This window comes from Hemitrygon akajei, chromosome 13 (genome assembly GCF_048418815.1).
Source record: "Hemitrygon akajei chromosome 13, sHemAka1.3, whole genome shotgun sequence".
In the NCBI taxonomy this organism is placed as follows: Eukaryota; Metazoa; Chordata; class Chondrichthyes; order Myliobatiformes; family Dasyatidae; genus Hemitrygon; species Hemitrygon akajei.
In genome coordinates, this window is record NC_133136.1 from 27,136,010 (window position 1) to 27,154,327 (window position 18,318).

The following is an 18,318-nucleotide window of genomic DNA, read 5'->3' on the forward strand; positions in this document are numbered from 1 at the left end:
ACTTCACAGATGTGGTCACTGGAAAGTTGTCACTCATTGGTGCCACGTAGCTCCCAATCCAGCTGAGTTCATCTCAGTTTGATTCCTGAACCATGCTAGCTGGATTTAGCTAACTTGATAATGATGTTGATATTAAACTGAAAATATTCCTGGACTGCTTGGTGCCTCTTACTGTACAGAGAAAGCCAAACTACCAGGGAGGATGAAGAAGCCAGAATAAGAAGTTGGGGGTGGGGGTGGGTGTTTTCCCAAGTTGCTGTAACTGCTAGTTAACTTTCAATGATTTATGTATAACAACATAACTTGGGTTACTCTGAAAAATATTTCAGAATTATTTTTAATATCACTGACATACAGAATGTTATGAAATGTTGTGTTTTATGGCAGCAGCACATTGCAATACATAATAACATCTATAAATTTCAATATATTAAAATCATTACATTAAATAAGTAATGCAAAAAGAGAAGGGAAAAATACTGAGGTAGTGTTCATGGGTTTATTGTCTATTCAGAAATCTGATGGTGGAAGGGCAGATGTTCCAGAAAATGATAAATCTGTGTCCTCAGGCTCCTACACCACCTCCTTGATGGTAGCAATGATGGATGCCACCTTTTTGAGCCATTGCCTTTTGAAGGTGTCCATGATGGATAAGGCGAAGTTTACAACTTTCTGTCACTTTTTCCAATCCTGCGCAGAGGCCCCTCCATATTAGACAGTGATGCAACCAATTAGAATGCTGTCCCCAGTAGACCTGCGGAAATTTGCGAGTGTCTTTGGCGACGTATCTATTCTCTTCAAATTCCTAATGAAACATAATCACTGTCATGCCTCCTTTGTAACTGCATCAATACGTTGGGCGCAGGATAGATCCTCGCAGATGTTGACACCCAGCAACTTGAAATTGATCACCCTTTCCACTTTTGATCCCTCAAAGGGAAGAAGGAGGGGCACCAGAGGTGGCTGTAAGAAAGGTGAGAAGGCGTAAGAGAAGAGCCAGAATGGGGAATGGAAAATGAGAGTGGGGAGGAAGAAATTACTGGAGGTTAGCCTTCTCACTTCATTCCCCCTCCACAACCCACTTACCTTCCCTCTCACTTGGATTCACCTGTCACCTTCCAGCCTGTACCTCTTCTCCACCCACCTGCTCCCCACATTTTTGCTCTGGCTTCTTCACCTTCCGTTTCCATTCCTGATGAAGAGTTTCAGCCCAAATCGTTGACTCTCTATTCCTTTCCTTAAATGCTGCCTGACCTGCTGAGTTCTTTCAGCATTTTGTGTGTGTTACTCTACATTTCCAGCATCTCTTGTGTATACACTCAGCATTTCTATAACTTTCCATCAAAGTAAACACTCTCATGATTATCCACATTTTATATTTTATTCGGTATAGAATCATAAAGCTTGGACATAGGCCCTTTGGCCTAACTGGCCCAATCTGACCAAGGTATCCATCTGATGCACCATCAATAACTCACTCTGAGACGTAAAGGCGAGGTATCGGCTTTTATTGACTGGAAGAAGGAACAAGCAGTGATTGACCACCATACTACATCCTGGAGACAGAGAGGCCGGGCTCAGACCTCAATCACCTTTATACAGGGGTCTGTGGGAGGAGTCACAGGAGCAGTCAGCAGGGGGGTGGGGGGGGTGGAGGTGTGTCCAGACAGGTATATGTAGTTCACCACACCATCCAAGCTAGTTTGCATTAGCCAGTGTTTGTCCCATAACCTTCTAAACCTTTCCTATCAATGTACCTGTCCATCCATCTTTTAAAAGTTGTTATTGTACATGGAGTGGGTATAAATAAATAAATGGTGCCAGGCTAAATTTTTGTGCTCAAGCCTTTCAACTGAGTTACAAGTAATACCTAAAAAGGTAACCCAGCACATTAAATAATTTTCTCTTTCAGTCATTAATATAAGAATCTCCTTCTGAACTTTATTATCAGCAGCTAAACAAAAGTAATTATTGGAATATAAAAGGAATGTTAATATTTTGTTCTTCAAATACACTCCTGAACTTTCCAACAAAGTTTTCTATTGCCCCAATCAGTGCCTCTGGAGGAAGAGAATAACCATCATATTCCTAGTCATTCATTTTAGCCTGTTGTATTTTTAACCCACTCAACATATTCACTGTCCAACGTCGCACTCGGTCTCACTCCAATTACAGAGGCAAAATACGGTCATTTGGGATACATTCCAAGCAGCTTCCAAACCTGAGCTTTCTCTCGGTCTTTCTGTTAACCAAAATACAGTCCATAATCCTTCATTACCCTTTAAACCACTCTAGTTTTGCTTAGTAACCTCTTAGGGAGGGCCTTCTGAAACAACATCCAGTAGTTACGATCTGAAAACAATCTCTTGATAGATTTGTTAGACATGATTTTCTTCTCACATTGATGCTGCCTAATCCTAGTCTTTTCCCAGTGCCTGATATCATTTTCTTAATAAATGATTCTGCAATTCCTTACTAATGTCGGACTACGAGGTCTGTGGTTCTGTTTCTCTTTGCCTCCTTTCTTAATTTTGCAACCAGTATATCCATTGCCTTGATCATTCCTTCTTCTAAAACATTTTTGAAGTTTTGAATGCATGTCACCTGGGTCTGCAAATTTATTGGTGATAAAAGAAAGACTGAAGGTGCTGGAAATCTGGAAGAACACAGAAAATACTGGAGGGATTCGGTCTGTCAGGGCAGCATCTGTTGGGGTAATGAACAGTTGATATTTTGGGCTAAGACCCTACATCAGGATTGGAAAGCAAGGGGGCAGAAGCCAGAATAAAAGGGTGGTGAAGGACTAGCATTTGAATCTAGGTGGGGAGAAGGCAAAAGACTGGAGATAAATTCTGAGAGCAGAGGATTGACCATGGAATAAAGGTGGGGAACCAAAGTGAAGAAGGTCCTGGGCTGTTTTCAATTCTATACTTTATGGGTAGGAATAGCAACAAAAGTGACTCCTCTTCATATTAAATAATATGGGGAACAAGTAAATATTGGCATCCCTGCATTTACTTCTGTGATACAAGGCTCTACACAGTATATGTCACAATATTATGATAGTGGTTGTCAGATGTGGCTTTAAATAAAAAGTGAGATAGCACATATAGTGGAAATAAAACAAAACCAATCTGGAAAAATAACTACAACCACACAAGTTGCAGCAAAGCTTGCACAGTTGGAAAGAGGTTATGTTATCAAGCAAATAACCATCTTCAGTTTAAAATCAACTAAGATCTATCAGTAGTTTATTAATTAAATAAATTGTATGTGTAATAAGGGAACATTGAACTAGCAAATTGTGATTTCAAATACCATTCAACTACTAAGTTTATAATATTATTTAAATTTGTCATTTATGACCATCCCAAAGCAATACCATTCATCTGGGCTGTGATAAAAGTTCATTGATCTGAAAATTAACCCTGTTTCTTCTTCAGGATTTTTAAAATTTTAGATGACTAGAATCTGCAATATTTTGACTTTTTGTCCATTAAATAGTCCATTTAATTTTCTTATTGAACATTTATATTAGTACTTTGGTCAAATAGTTAATTGTATTGTCTTTGTTTTTTTATCTCAGAGCTGATAATCACTGCTGGAGGAGAGAATATAGCTCCTGTCCCCATTGAGGAGGCTGTTAAAAGCAAACTACCACTGATCAGCAATGCTATGCTAATTGGTGATAAAAAGAAATTCCTCTCCATACTTCTCACTTTGAAGGTAAGTGTAATACTTGAAATCCAACATGAACTTTTACTCTAGACCGCAGGCTCATTCAACACTCTGAAGTTCCTTTTGGACACAATTTTGAGGACTTTCTCAACATTACTGTCATGAAATAATGGATTGAAAGCTGACTGATTTCAATTTGCAGTCACTCTTTTACTCCATCTTCATAATTTGGGAAGAAAATGTCTAAAAAGGGATAGATCAGCAGGATTGATATATATGACCCTTGGGTTTGTGGCTTGGCACTGATATGCTTGGGTTACTGGGTCACTGCCATGTGAGCTGGACAATGTTGACTGGAAGGGATCACTAGCAGGGATAATGGTAGAGCAGCAACAGCTGGAGTTTCTGGGAGTGTATCAAAAGGTGCGGCATCGGTTTATCCCAAAGAAGGAGGATCCTAAAGGAAGTATGGAGCAATAGTGGCTGATAAGGGAAGTGAAAGACAGCATAAAAGCAAAAGAGAGGGTTTACAACATAGATGGAAAGCTCGAGGATTGGGAAGATTTTTAAAACCAGCAAAAGGCAACTAAAAAGCAAATAGGAGAGAAAAGGTAAAATATGGAGGTATGGGCTAGCCGATAATAAGAGGATACCAAAAGTTTTTCCAGTATATAAATATTGGGTGCAACAGTAGCGTAGTGGTTAGTGCAATACTATTACAGCTTGGGGTGTTGCAGAGTTCAGAGTTCCATTCTGGCACCGTTCTATAAGGAGTCTTTGTACATCGTACTTGTGGAATGCATAGTTTTTTCCCTGGTGCTCTGGTTACCTCCCACAGTCCAAAAATGTACCAAGTAGGGTAATAGGTCATTATAAGTTGCAGTGATTAGTTTAGGCTAAATAAATATAGAGTAAAAGAGGGGTAAGCGTGGATATCATATTGCTGGAAAATGATGCTGGACAGGAAGCAATGGAGAACAAACAAATGGCAGATGAACTGAAATAAGTATTTTGCATCAGTCTTCACTGTAGAAGAGACTGAATGTACTTTGTAATGTAATCAGAGGGCAGAAGTGAGTGTACTTGCTATTATGATGGAGAAGGTGCTTGGGAAGCTGAAAGGCCGGAAGGTAGACACCCTGCCTTGAAAAACTATTCAGCCCTCGCAACAACGTTCATATTTTACTGTCTCATTTTCTCAATTCAAAATATACGGAAATTGGATTTTTTGAGATAATCTACAAATCATTGTGCATCATGTCAAATCAAAAGAATTTACCAAAATTGAGGCTGAAAAAGTATTCATCCCCTTTGTAATTACTATGCTAACTTTTCTCAGTGCAATATACAGTATTACCTTACCAACTCACCCAATTCGTTGATACAGAAAACTGGAGGATCACCTGTTTTCAATACCCATTCAACAGGCCAAACCAAAATGAAGACAAAAGACTATTCAAGCTAGTCGGGGAAATGACAATAGAGAAGCACAAATCTGGGGAAGGGTACAAGACCATTTTAAAGGCACTGAAAATACCTCAGAGCTCAGCTCAGTCCATTGTGGAAAAAGTGGGAGAAATGTGAAACCACAGCAGTGCCTAGGTCAGGCCACTCCTCTAACTTACCGGTAGTCGCTGGAGAAGAATGGCACTTGTAAGAGAGGCTACTATGATGACTTTATTCACTCTGAGCTGCAGAAGTCAGTAGCTGCAACTGGAGATGAAGTTCATGGTTCCACAATCTCCAAGCCCTTGCACAAACAGGGCATTTATGGAAGAGTGGCAAGCAAGAAACCCTGACTCAGTTTGGTGGAAGTAGCATCATACTATGGGGATGCTTTTCAGCAGCAGGGACTGGAAATCTGTTCAGGATTGATGGAAAAAGGAATGCTGCTAAATAGAGAGAGATCCTGGATAAAAACATGCTAGCTTCTGTCAGAAAGCTTAAACTAGAGAGGAATTTCGTCTTTTAGCAGGACGACTGAATGCACAGTGCCAGAGCAACCATGGAGTGGCTTCAAATGAAAAGAATTGATGTCCTTGAGTGGCCCAGTCACAGTCCTGACCCAAAGAAACATCTTTGGCAGGACCTAAAGATTGTTGTCCACCACCACTCTCCAACTAAATTAGCACAACTTGTGCAATTTAGCAAGGAGAAATGGGCAAATTTTGCTCCTTCATGTTATGCAAAACTAATAAGAGACTAATAGTAGCCAAAAAGACTACTGTGTATAATAGCTGAGAGAGGTGGTTCAGCCAAGTACCGAGCAAAGGGGGATGATTACATTTGAACTGCTGATATTTCAGTTTTTGAATTGATAGTTTTTCATGCTTTACAGTTTTCCCTGTTTTTGTGGGGAAAAAAGAGCATGTGGTTCACAAAGATAAATTCTCAGTTAAGTTGATCAAAATCCTTGGTTGTGATATTCATTTATGTGACAAAGTTGTTGAGAGCTGAATACTTTTACAAGGCACCGTAAGTCATCGTGATGAGATGGTGTACACTCCAGGGTTCTGAAAGAGGTAGCTGAAGAGATTGTGGAGGCATTAGTAGTAATCTTTCAAGAAGCACTACATTCTGGAATGGTTCTGGAGGACTAGAAAAATTTGAAATATCATTCCACTCTTTAAGAAGGGAGGGAGGTATAAGACATGAAATTTTAGGTCAGTTATCCTAACTTCAGTGGTTGGCAAGATGTTGGGAGTCCATTATTAAAGATGAGGTTTCAGGGTTATTAAACTTATGAAGTTTAAGCCAGCCTTGATCATATTTAATTGCAGAGTTACTTGCCCAACATCTGCTTCTAATGATATTAAGGGGCCAGATGTTTTTTTTTTGGAAAATAAAAATTCTGGTTACACGTCATATGATCTGTTGGAATACCCACATTTTACTGGACTCTTTTTCCTTTCCGCAGCACTGCAGTGGTAATTTTGCGTATTTTGGTGAATAGTACATAATCATGTTTACTTACACTTTTATATGACGTAAACTCAGTGGCTACTTTACTAGGTAATAAGATATAGGAACAGAATTAAGCCATTAGTCCATTGAGTCATCATGGCTGATTTATTATCCCTCTTAACGCCATTGTTCTGCCTTCTCCGTTAGCTTTGACATCCTGAATAATCAAGAACCTATCAACCTCTGCTTTAAATATTTCCAATGATTTGGCCTCCATAGCTGTGAATTCCAGAGATTCACTACCCTCTGGCTAAAGAAATTCCTCCTCATTTCTATTTGAAATAGATGTCCCTCTATTGAGGCTGGACCCTCTGTTTCTAGACTCCCCCACTAAAGGAAACATCCTCTCCACATCTACTTTATCTAGGCCTTTCAATATTTGATAGGTTTCAATGATATTCCCCATCATTCTAAACTCCAGTGTGTACAGGCACAGAGCTACGAAATGCTACTCATACGTTAACTCTTTCATTCTTGGAATCATTCTCGTAAACTTCCTCTGGGCCCTCTCCAAGGGGAGGGGAAGGAGGTTAGCTGGAAGGTGACAGGTGAAGCCAGGTGGCTGGGAAAGGTAAAGAGGTGGAAAAGAATGAATCTGATTGGGAGGGGAGAGTGGACCACGGAGAAAGGGAAGCTGGGGGGTGAGGGGAAGTAATATGCAGGTCAGAAAAGGTAAAATGTCAGAGTGGAGAAAATGTGATTAGTGTATGATGGGTGTAGATGAATGCTTCATGGTCAGCACAGATGCAATGGGCCAAAAGGCCTGATTTACTGCTGTATAATTCTATTCTATTTCTTCAATGTCAGCACATCTTTTCTCAGATAAGTGGTTCAAACTGCTCACAGTACTCCAAGTAGGGTGTGACCAATACCTTACAAAGCCTCAGCTTTTTATTCATGCTTTTATATTCTAGTCCTCATGAAATGAACACTAATATTGCATTTGCCCTCCTTACACCAGCTCAATCTGCAAATTAATCTTGAAGGAATCCTGCATTAGGACTCTGAAGTCTATTTGCACCTCTGCTTTCTAAAGTTTCTCCCTATTTAGAACATCGTCTACACCTTTAATCCTTCTACGAAGGTAAATGATCATATACTTTCCTATACTATATTCCATCTGTCACTTCAATGCCCATTCTCTCAATCTGTCTGTGTCTTTTTGCAAACTGTTTCCTCAACACGACCACCTATAACTCCAACTGCCTTTGTATCATCTGCAAACTGGGTCATAATAATTCCGTCATGAAAATCATTGACCTATAATGCAAAAAGAAGTCGTCCCAACAGTGACCCATGCGGAACACCCAGGTCACTGGCAGCCGACCAGAAAAGGTCCCCTTTATTCCCACTCTTTGCCTCCTGCCAATCTTCTATCCATTCTAGTATAATCTTTGTAATATCAAGGGCTCATATTTTGTTAAGCAGCCTCATGTGCAGCAAGTTGTTAAAGGCCTTCTGAAAATGTAGGTATATGACAACCACTAGTCAGCAGCAGCAAACCAGGCAATACTCTCTTTATTCCCATTCTTTGCCTCCTGCCAGTCAGCCAATCTTCCAGAATATCATTAAAAAAACTGTTTGTAACACACACAAAATGCTGGAGGAACTCAGCAGGTCAAGCAGCATCTATGGAAAAGAGTAAACAGTTGGTGTTTCGGGCCAAAACCCTTCATCAGGACTCGGGTCTCAGCCCGAAACAACCAGTTTATTCTTTTTCATACTTGCTGCCTGGCATGCTGAGTTCCTCCAGCATTTTGAGTGTTCCGCTGGAGTCTGTGTTGGGATTGCTTCTTTTTACAGTACGTTTGGATGACAGGATTGATGGTTTTGTGGCCAAGTTTGTGGATGATAGGAAGATGGGTGATGTTGAAGCAGGAGTCTGTGAAAGTTCTTGAACAGATTGGGAGAATGGGCAAAAAAGTTGTAGATGGAATATAGTGTCGGGCAATGTATAGTCATGCACTTCGGTAGAAGGAATAAAGGCATAGACTATTTTTTTAAACAGGGACCAAATTCAGAAATCCAAGGTGGAAAGGGACTTGGGAGTCCTTGTGTAAGATTCCCTAAAGGTTAACTTGCAAGTTGAGTTGGTGGCAAGGAAGGCAAATGCAATATTAGCATTTATTTCCAGAGGACTAGAATATAAAAGCAAGAATATACAAAAGTCTGAGCAAAAGTCTTAGGCACCTTTAGATTTTTAATATAAATTTTGATGTTTTTTGTATTCTATATTTCAAACTTTTCTACTTCAAATAAAAACTTGATTACTTCATAGCCCAATGCATATTAAACAAAGATAACAGGTAGTAATGATCATAGAACATAGAATAGTACAGCACATTACAGGCTCTTCGGCCCACAATGTTGTGCCGACCCTCAAATCCTGCCTCCCATATAACCTCCCACCTTAAATTCCTCCATATACCTGTCTAGTAGTCTCTTAAACTTCACTAGTGTATCTGCCTCCACCACTGACTCAGGCAGTGCATTTCATGCACCAACCACTCTCTGAGTGAAAAACCTTCCTCTAATATCCCCCTTGAACTTCCCTCCCCTTACCTTAAAGCCATGTCCTCTTGTACTGAGCAGTGGTGCCCTGGGGAAGAGGCACTGGCTATCCACTCTGTCTATTCCTCTTAATATCTTGTACACCTCTATCATGTCTCCTCTCACCCTCCTCCTCTCCAAAGAGTAAAGCCCTAGCTCCCTTAATCTCTGATCATAATCCATACTCTCTAATAATATAACAAGTTGTTATATTATATAATCAATTATATTATTATATATTTGTTATATTATATATCAGTAATGTAACAAGTTGAATGAACTAAACTGATTAACTGAAACAGAAACAGGTGTAGAAGGAATCAAACTGGATGAAGGACAACCAAACTAAAAGATGAGGATGTGGCAGATGTGACAATTTAACCTTTAAATCATCAGCTTTTACACCATGGCAAGAGGGAGCATACTAACAAAACACAAAGTGGTTCATCCTGCACGGAGGTCATCTGCTTGGGTCCCAAAAAAGAAACTGTGGCAGAGAGGAGTTTCAACATGTGCTGTCCAAGTTCTGAAGAAGCATAAAGAAATGACTAGAAGCACTGTGATTAGCCATGGTAACGGACAGCTCTTCTAAATCAGAAGTCGTCCAGCACTGCTATCAGTCTGAACTCACAGAAATCACTAGAACCAAAGTACACCTCTCTATAGTTCGAAGAAGTCTTGTCAGAAGTGGTCTTCCTGGAAGAGTTGCTGCTAAAAATCCGTTTCTCTGAAGTGGAAACAAAGCCAAGAGACGTACTTACACATAAAAATTTAAGGTCTGGGGTGCTGAACTAGTAAGTGCTCAGATTAATGAGTCAAAATGTGAAATGTTTTGGCTCAAACAGGAGGCAGTTTGTCCATTGAAGAGCTGGAGAGTGCTACACAGATGAGTGTCTGCAGCCAAAAGAGAAACACGGTGGAGGATCACTAAGTTTGAGGCTGCAATTTGGCAAATGGAGTTGGTGATCTGGTCAGTATTAATGGAATCCTCAATCCTGAGAAGTACAAGCAGATTCTCATCCATCACACAATACCATCAGGGAGGCATCTGACTGGTCCCAACTTAATTCTGTAGCAGGATAATGTCCCCAAATCCATGGACAAGGTAAAAAAGAATTATCTTCAGTGAAAATAAGAACAAGGAGTTCTGCAGCAGATTGTATGGCTTCCACAAAAAACCTGATCTGAACATCAGAGGCTACCTGGGATTACATGGAGAGACAGTTACAAGCAAATCAGGCAAAGTCTGCAGAAGGACTGTAGCAAGTTCTCCAAGATGCTTGGAACGACCTACCAGTTTCTTATAAAACTACCTGACAGTGTACTTAAGAGAACTGATGCAGCTTTAAAGGCAAAGGGTGGTCACACCAAATATTGATTTGATTTCGTTCTTTACTGTTTACTGCTCTTTATAGTAATTTTTTGATATTTAGAAACTTTTTATTTTATTATTTTTGAATGCATGTTCGTTTTACAGATTTTTTTTTTACACGTGCCTAAAGCTTTTGCACAGTATTGCAATGCTGAGGCTTTATAAGGTATTAGAATTTCTTTAGCCAAAGGGTGGTGAATCTGTGGAATTCTTTGCTACAGATGGCTCTGGAGGGCAAGTCGTTGGGTATATTGAAAGTGGAGGTGGCTAGGCTCCAGATTAGTAAAGATGTCAAAGGTTACCGGGAGAAGTCAGGAGCATGGGGTTGAGAGGGATAATAACACAGCCATGATGGAATGGTAGAGTGGACTTGATGGGCTGAATGGCCTAATTCCGCTCCTATGACTTATGGTTTTATGTTTATTTCACTGAAATGCAAGAAGGTGTATGATTGGAAAAGAGCAGACTGAGTATTCATTCTTAATTTAAATACAGAATGGTATAAATAGAAAATTTTAGCAAATGGGTGAACAGGGTATCATAGTCAATTACAATTAAAATATTAGATACACAAGGCATTGTTATCTTATTCTTTATTTATTTCACATTAATTTTTCCAACTTCTTTTGACAACCAGTGGTCAATTACAATTTAAAAAAACTGGTTAAGGGCTATGTTAGGAGGGAAGGATTACAGTGATCATGCAGTCATTTAAAAGGTGGGCTGAAGGGACTGTACTGTTCAATGTTCAAGGGTTGTTGTTTCAGCAGCCAGAAGGTTGCAAGTGTAATGTATACAGGTTCCCCTCGCTATCCAAAGGTAGAGCATTCCTATGAAACCGTTCGTAAGCTGAAATGGCGTAAAGCGAAGCAGCAATTACCATTAATTTACATGGGAAAACATTTTGAGCGTTCTCAGACCCGAAAATTAACCTACCAAATCAAACCAAATAGCACAAAACCTAAAATAACACTAACATATAGTAAAAGCAGGAATGACATGATAAATACACAGCCTATATAAAGTAGAAATAATGTATGTACAGTGTAGTTTCACCTACCAGAATTGGGAAAATTGGGCCAAAAAAAAAATCGGCATGTACACGCATGCGCACACACCTACCTGCGCAAGGCTTCATGGTCATGGTAGTCTTTCTCGGGGTAAACAGAAGTTTAAAGTGGGCGTCTTTTTTCATAAAAGAGAAAATCCTCTTTTGGTTAGCGAAAACAGGTACTAATGTAGGTCTTTCATAAAAACGGAATGTTGTAAAGCGAACGTTCGGAAAGCGGGGGACACTGGTATTTGAAAAAATTTTGATTCAATGTGATTTCAATATGACTCACCTGTCCCTTTCTCTAATAGCAATGGGGGGGGGGGGGCTGGGAAATAAAATTAAAGCTGAATTATCTTAAGCAGTTTGTATAATAATGAAAAATTAATCTTTAGATATGCAAATCTATCCTTGTGAATTATGGTGGCATTATACAGACGAGCAACAGTCAAATACAATTAAAACATTAGATAAACTATGGCATTGTTGCCTTTTTAAAATTTCCCATTAATTTTTCTGGCTGTTTTTCGTTTTTTTCTTTTCACCAGTGTAACATAGACAGTGAAACAGGAGCTCCACTGGACGAGCTGGCTCCAGCAGCTGTTGATTTCTGCCGGAAACTTGGGTGTACAGTTACCAGTGTGAAGGAATTTGTGGAAAAACAAGACCCCATGATTGAGAAAGCGATTCAGAATGGAATTGATGCAGTGAATAAAAAAGCCACATCAAATGCTCAGAAAATCCAAAAGTGGATAATTTTGGCAAGAGACTTCACAGTTCATGGAGGAGAATTAGGTAAGATGATTGCTGAATTTGTATTGAGAAGTGACTTGACATTATTATATTTATTATTATCATAGTCTGTGTGATGTAAAAATCTGTAGTAGGCTTTCATTGGAAAATGTGGGCTACTGTTCGTTGCTTCCATAGAGGTGGTAGGTAACGGATTCTTGGATTTTTATCCATGGCTGATGAAAAACAATATACTGTATGTCCGGCTCAGGCTGATGTGATAGTACTGCTTTTGAGATTTGTGTTAAAGAAAGTCACAGGAAGTTGCTGGGTAGCATGATTACAAGGTTCATAACTATAAAAGTGTTGATGGTGGTGTAGATAGTTGTAGGTTACAATAAGATGTAGGCAGGATGCTGAGCTGGGCTGAGAAGTGGCAGATGGAGTTAGGTAAGTTGCAGCTCTATGAAACTGGTTAGGCAGCATCTGGAGTACTGTGTTCAATTCTGGTTGCCTCATTATGTAGAATGAGGAAGCTTTTGAAAGGGTGCAGAGGAGATTTACCTAGATGCTACTTGGATTAGAGAGCATGTTTTATGAGGAAAGGTTGAGTGAGCTTTTTCAAGAGGTAACGATAGAAGTCTATAAGATGATGAGAGGCATAGTGTGGACAGCCAGCGCCTTTTTCCCAGGGTGGCAATGGCTGATACCAGAGAACATCTTTTTGAGTTGAGTGGAGGAAGGTTTAGGGGAGATATCAGAGCTAGTTATTTTTTTAAATACAGAGTGGTCAGTGTCTGGAATACACTGCTGGTGTGGTGGCTGAGGCTTTTTCATTAGTAAGATTTAAGGTGCACATGGATGGATGGTTAAGGGCTATGCAGGACAGAAGGATTATAGTGATCATTTAAAAGATGGGCTGAAGGGGCTGTACTGTTCTATGTTTCGTGTTATTGTTAGAAAGCCAAAGGGTTGCGAGTGTAATGTATATTTGATGAAATCTTTGAATCAATGTAATTCACCTACCCCTTCCTCAAATAGCAATGGGGGAGGGTGGGGAAGTGGGAAATAAAATTAAAGCGGTAATATTTTCGGCTCTTTTAAATAGTAATGAAAATTATTCTTTAGATATGCAAATCTATCCCTGTGAATTGTGGTAGGCATTTATTATAGAAGACCAATTAATTCTGAATAGATTAGCTCTTTGAAAAGAGAATTCATTTAGTTGTATCCTGATACTTTCTCTACTTCTGACTCTACGCCATTACTGTCTCTTCCTGCAAAAAGGTCTGCAGAGCTTTTCTTTATAACTCAATCGATTACTGAGTCTCCTTCTACCAGCCCTTCAGCCAGTAAACTCCATTATTATAAATTCCAACAATTTGCTTATGTGATGCTACTGCTGCAAGTTTACCATTTTACCTGTGTATATGAGAATAAACTTCACTTTGACCTGGTTCATTCTATGATCTGATGACCCTTCATTTCCTCTCCCTGACACCCCAATGCATCAAGCTGCTCATAAAGTCCCAATGTTGGTCACTAAGATGAAGTGCTTTTTCATTATTTACTCCCTTGAGCATTTCTCTTAGCTTCCCTAGTTAGTCTATGCACTGAATTTTACCCAAGTTTCTTATCCAATGTAATTCTTCTCTCATATCACTCTAATGGTAGCATTATGCAACCATTTTCCTCTTCATGACATACCTGAAGGGAGAAATTAAAATGTTGAAAATAAAGGAACAGCAGTATGCAAGAAATCCTGGAACAGCTTAAATACAAATTTCAGTTCAAGCATTTCTAGTGTAGAATTTATAATACAGAAATATTTGAAAGGTGAACATGGTTTAAACACTATTAAGCATGACTAATGTCAATTGACTTTAAAACATTGCAGGGATAGTATGGAAATTTTTTTCATCTGTTAAATGCTGCTGTCATTCCTGAACTGTTGCAAAATTTCCATTGTTCTAGTCAATTTCCTCCAAAGTCACTTACATTTTAACTCTGTGCCATTATCTTAAAGCTGGAATAGTCTTGCTCCAATTTTCCCCTCTTAATTTAATAACAGGATGTGAATTTTGCTGGTTACCCATTCCTAATTGTCTCTGAACTGAGGCAGCAGTTAGTGTCATTAACATTGATGGAACTGAGTCACATAAAGGCCATCCTCTTGATATCTAAACATCAGTCAGCTAATGGTTTGAGAGTTCAGAGATTTTGCTGTTGTATTGCTCTGATTTATTTAATTTAAATTCCCTGGGATTTGAACTGGTCTCTCTGTGGTGTTCTTGTAATTTAACCACTGACATTATTATCTTTAAGAATCACACAATTTGGTTAAAAATGTTAGAGCATGTTTCAATTTATTTAATCAATATATAGAAGTTCCAACTAGAGAGAATGCAAAACAGGATCTCCTACTAGGGAAGGAGACAGGGCAGGTGACAGAAGCCTGTATAGGAGAACACTTTGGATTTAGTGATCGCAAGGCCTTTACTTTCAAGATAATTATGGAGAAGGATAAGACGGGTCCTCAGGTTGAGATTCTAAATTGGAGCAAGGCATCAGAAAGGATATGGCAGGTGTGATTTGAGATAGGTTGTTTTCTGGCAAAAGGATGCTTGGTAAGTGGTAGGCTTTCAAAAGTGAAATATTGAAAGTACAGAGTTTGTGGGTTCCTGTTAAAACAAAAGGCAAAGCTAACAGGTTTAAGGAACCTTAGTTTTCGAGGGATATCAAGGTCTTGGTTAAGGAGGAGGAGGTGTATAGCAGGTATAAGCAGGATGGAACAAATGAGACACTTGAAAAGTATAATAGATTCAGTAAAGCACCTAAGAGGGATGTCAGGAGGGCTGAAACAGATGTATTAAGAGCAAAAGAAGAGCAAGGGGCAAAATTGGTCCATGTGCCAGTGAAGCCAGAACTCCTGAATATCCTCGAAGATTATACTGTTTAATTCATGGCTAGGGATTGGTGTAGGAGGGAGGATATATGACTTTTGGATCATTGGGCTCTTTTCCAGGGAAGGTGGGAGCTGTACAGAAGGGACTGTTTGCACCTGAACTGGAGGAGGACTAATAGCCTCGTAGGAAGGTTTGTTAATGCTGCATAGTGGGGTTTAAACCAGAGTGTCAAAACAGTTAATGGAGAGGTTGTGGAGGCAGATGTTGGCAAGACCACAGACATAGTTAGGAATCAAAAGGTTGAGCATGGTGTGACTAGTGTCCTGAGCTGTGTATATTTCAATGCAAGAAGTATCGTAGGAAAGGCGGATGATAGTGCTGAAGATGAGGTAGCTGGTTTACAAACAGAGGCAGTGTGTAGTGAGGAGAGGCTGTTGATAGGGAATAATTGCAATTAACAGGATGAGTTGCAATGTAAAAGGCAGACAAAATCAAAAAGGGTGAATACAGGATTTTAAGGTGTTATATTTGAATGTGGGCAGAGTACAGAATAAGGTAGATGAACTTGTAGCACAGTTGCACTTTGGTAGGTATCATGTTTTATAGACATCACTGAATCATGGCTTGAAAGATTGTAGCTGGCAGCTTAATGTCCAAGGATAGGCAGGAAGGTAGAGGGGGGTGGCATGGCTCTGATGGTAAAAAATCAAATCAAATCATTAGAAAGAAGTGACATGGGGTCAGAAAATGTTGAATGGTTGTGAGTAGAGCTAAGGAACTGCAAGGGTAAAAAGATTCTGATGGGAGTTATATATAGATCTCCAAACAGAAATAAGGATTTGATCTACAAATTACAATGGGAGATAGAAAATGCATGGCAAAAGGGCAATGTTAAAATAGGCCTGAGGGATTTCAATAAGCAGGTAGATTGGGAAAATCAGGTTGGCGCTGGATCCCAAAAGAGTGAATTTCTAGAATGTCTTAAAGATGGCCCTTAGAGCAGCCCATGGTTGAGCCCACTAGGGGATCAGTTATTCTGGATTGGGTGTTGTGCAAGAAACCAGATTGATTTAAAGAGCTTAGGATAAAGAACCCACAGGGGCAAGTGATCATAAAATGATCGAATATACCCTGAACTTTGAGAAGGAGATAAAGTCAAATTTAACAGTATTACAGTGGAGTAAAGGAAATTACAGAGAGGAGTTGGTCAGAATTGGTTGGAAAAGAACACTGGCAGGAATAATAGCAGAGCCAATATCGAGAGTGAGAGATATACACACACATATATATCAAAGAGGAAAAAGTGTGGCTAACAAGAGAAGTCAAAGCCAGAGAAGGCATAGAATTTTGAATAATTAGTAGGAAGTTAGAGGATTGGGAAGCTTTTAAAAACCAACAGTAGGCAACTAAAAAGTCATTAAGGTAAAGATGGAACACAAAATAAGCTAGCCAATAATATTAAGGAGGATACCAAAACTTTCCTCAGATCCGTACAGCATAAAAGAGGTGAGAGTGGATACTGAACTGCTGGAGAGTTAGTAATGGGGGACAAGGAAATGATGGATGACTGAATAAGTATTTTGCATCATTCTTCACCATGGAAGACATTAGCAGCGTGGTGGAAGCTCCAGGTGTTAGAGGTCATGAAGTGTGTGAAGTTACCATAACTAGAGAGAAGGTCCTTGGGTAATTGAAAGGTCTGAAAGTAAAAGTCACCTGGACCAGATGCTATACACTCCAGGGTTCTGAACGAGGTGGCTGAAGAGATCGTGAAGGTATTTGTAATGATCTTTCAAGAATCACTAGGTTCTGGAAGACTGGGAAATTGTAAATGTCACTCCACTCTTTAAGAAGGGAGAGAGGCAGAAGAAAGTAAACTGTAGGCCAGTTAGACTGACCTCAGTGGTTGGGAAGATGTTGGAATCGATCATTAAGGATGAGGTCTCAGGGTACTTGGAAGCACATGATAAAATAGGCCAAAGTCAGCATGGTTTCCACAAGGGAAAATCTGTTTGGAATTCTTTGAAGAAATAACAAGCAGGATAGACAAAGGAGAACTGGTTGATGTGTACTTGGATTTTCAGAAGGCTGAAAAAAACCAAAGCTGTTTAACAAGCTATGAGCCCATGGTATTACAGGAAAATATTCTATCATTAGATAAAGCAGTGGCTAATTGGCAGGGTGCAAAGAATGGGAATAAAGGGAGTCTTTTCCAGTTGGCTGCTGGTGACAAGTAGTGTTCCACAGGGATCTGTGTTGGGACCGATTCTTTTTACGGTATATGTCAATGATTTGGATGATGGAATTGATGACCTTGTTGCAAAATTTGCGGAAGTTATTCAGATAGGTGGAGGAGCAGGTAGTTTTGAAGTAAAAAGGCCTCAGAAGGACTTGGATTAGGGGAATGGGTAAACAAGTGGCATAGTGTCAGGAAATGTATAGTCATGCACTTGGTGGAAGAAATTAAAGGGTTGACAATTTTGTAAATGAAGAAAAAATACAAAAAAACAGGCACACAGGAACTTGGGAGTCCTTGTGCAAGGTTAATTTGCAGGTTGAGTCTGGGGTAAGGAAGGCAAATGTGATGTTAGCATTCATTTCAAGGGGACTAGAATATTAAAAAAAGATGTAATATTGAGACTTTATAAAGCACTGGTAAGGCCTGATGTAGAGTACTGTGAGCAGTTTTGGGCCCCCTGATCTTTGAAAGGATGTACTGAAACTGGAGAGGGTTCAAAGGAGGTTCATGAAAATGATTTCAAGATTGAATGGCTTGTCATAGGAATAGCGTTCGACGCCTCTAGGCCTGTATTCACTTAAATTCAGAAGAATAAGGGGTGACCTCATTCAAACCTATCGAAAAGTGAATGTGGAGAAGATAATTCCTATAGAGGAAGAATCTAAGACTTGAGGGAGAATCTAAGACCAGAGGATAGAGCCTCAGAATAGAGGAGTGTCCTTTTAGAATGGAGATGAGGAGGAATTTCTTTCGCCAGAGTGGTGAATCTGTGGAATTCTTTGCCACTGGCAGCTGTAGAGGCCAAATCTTTATGTATATTTAAGGC

General features: G+C 39.6%; 1 protein-coding gene across 8 annotated transcripts in view; it reads left to right on the forward strand.

Moving 5' to 3' along the window:
• LOC140737722 (long-chain-fatty-acid--CoA ligase ACSBG2-like) overlaps positions 1-18,318 on the forward strand; it is an 83,251-nt gene that overhangs the window by 61,604 nt on the left and 3,329 nt on the right. For all 8 annotated transcript variants that reach the window (XM_073064295.1, XM_073064291.1, XM_073064296.1 and 5 more), the window contains 2 exons: positions 3,587-3,726; positions 12,164-12,410. In XM_073064295.1, coding sequence (XP_072920396.1) covers positions 3,587-3,726; positions 12,164-12,410 — 387 coding nt within the window. The remainder of the gene's footprint in view (positions 1-3,586; positions 3,727-12,163; positions 12,411-18,318) is intronic.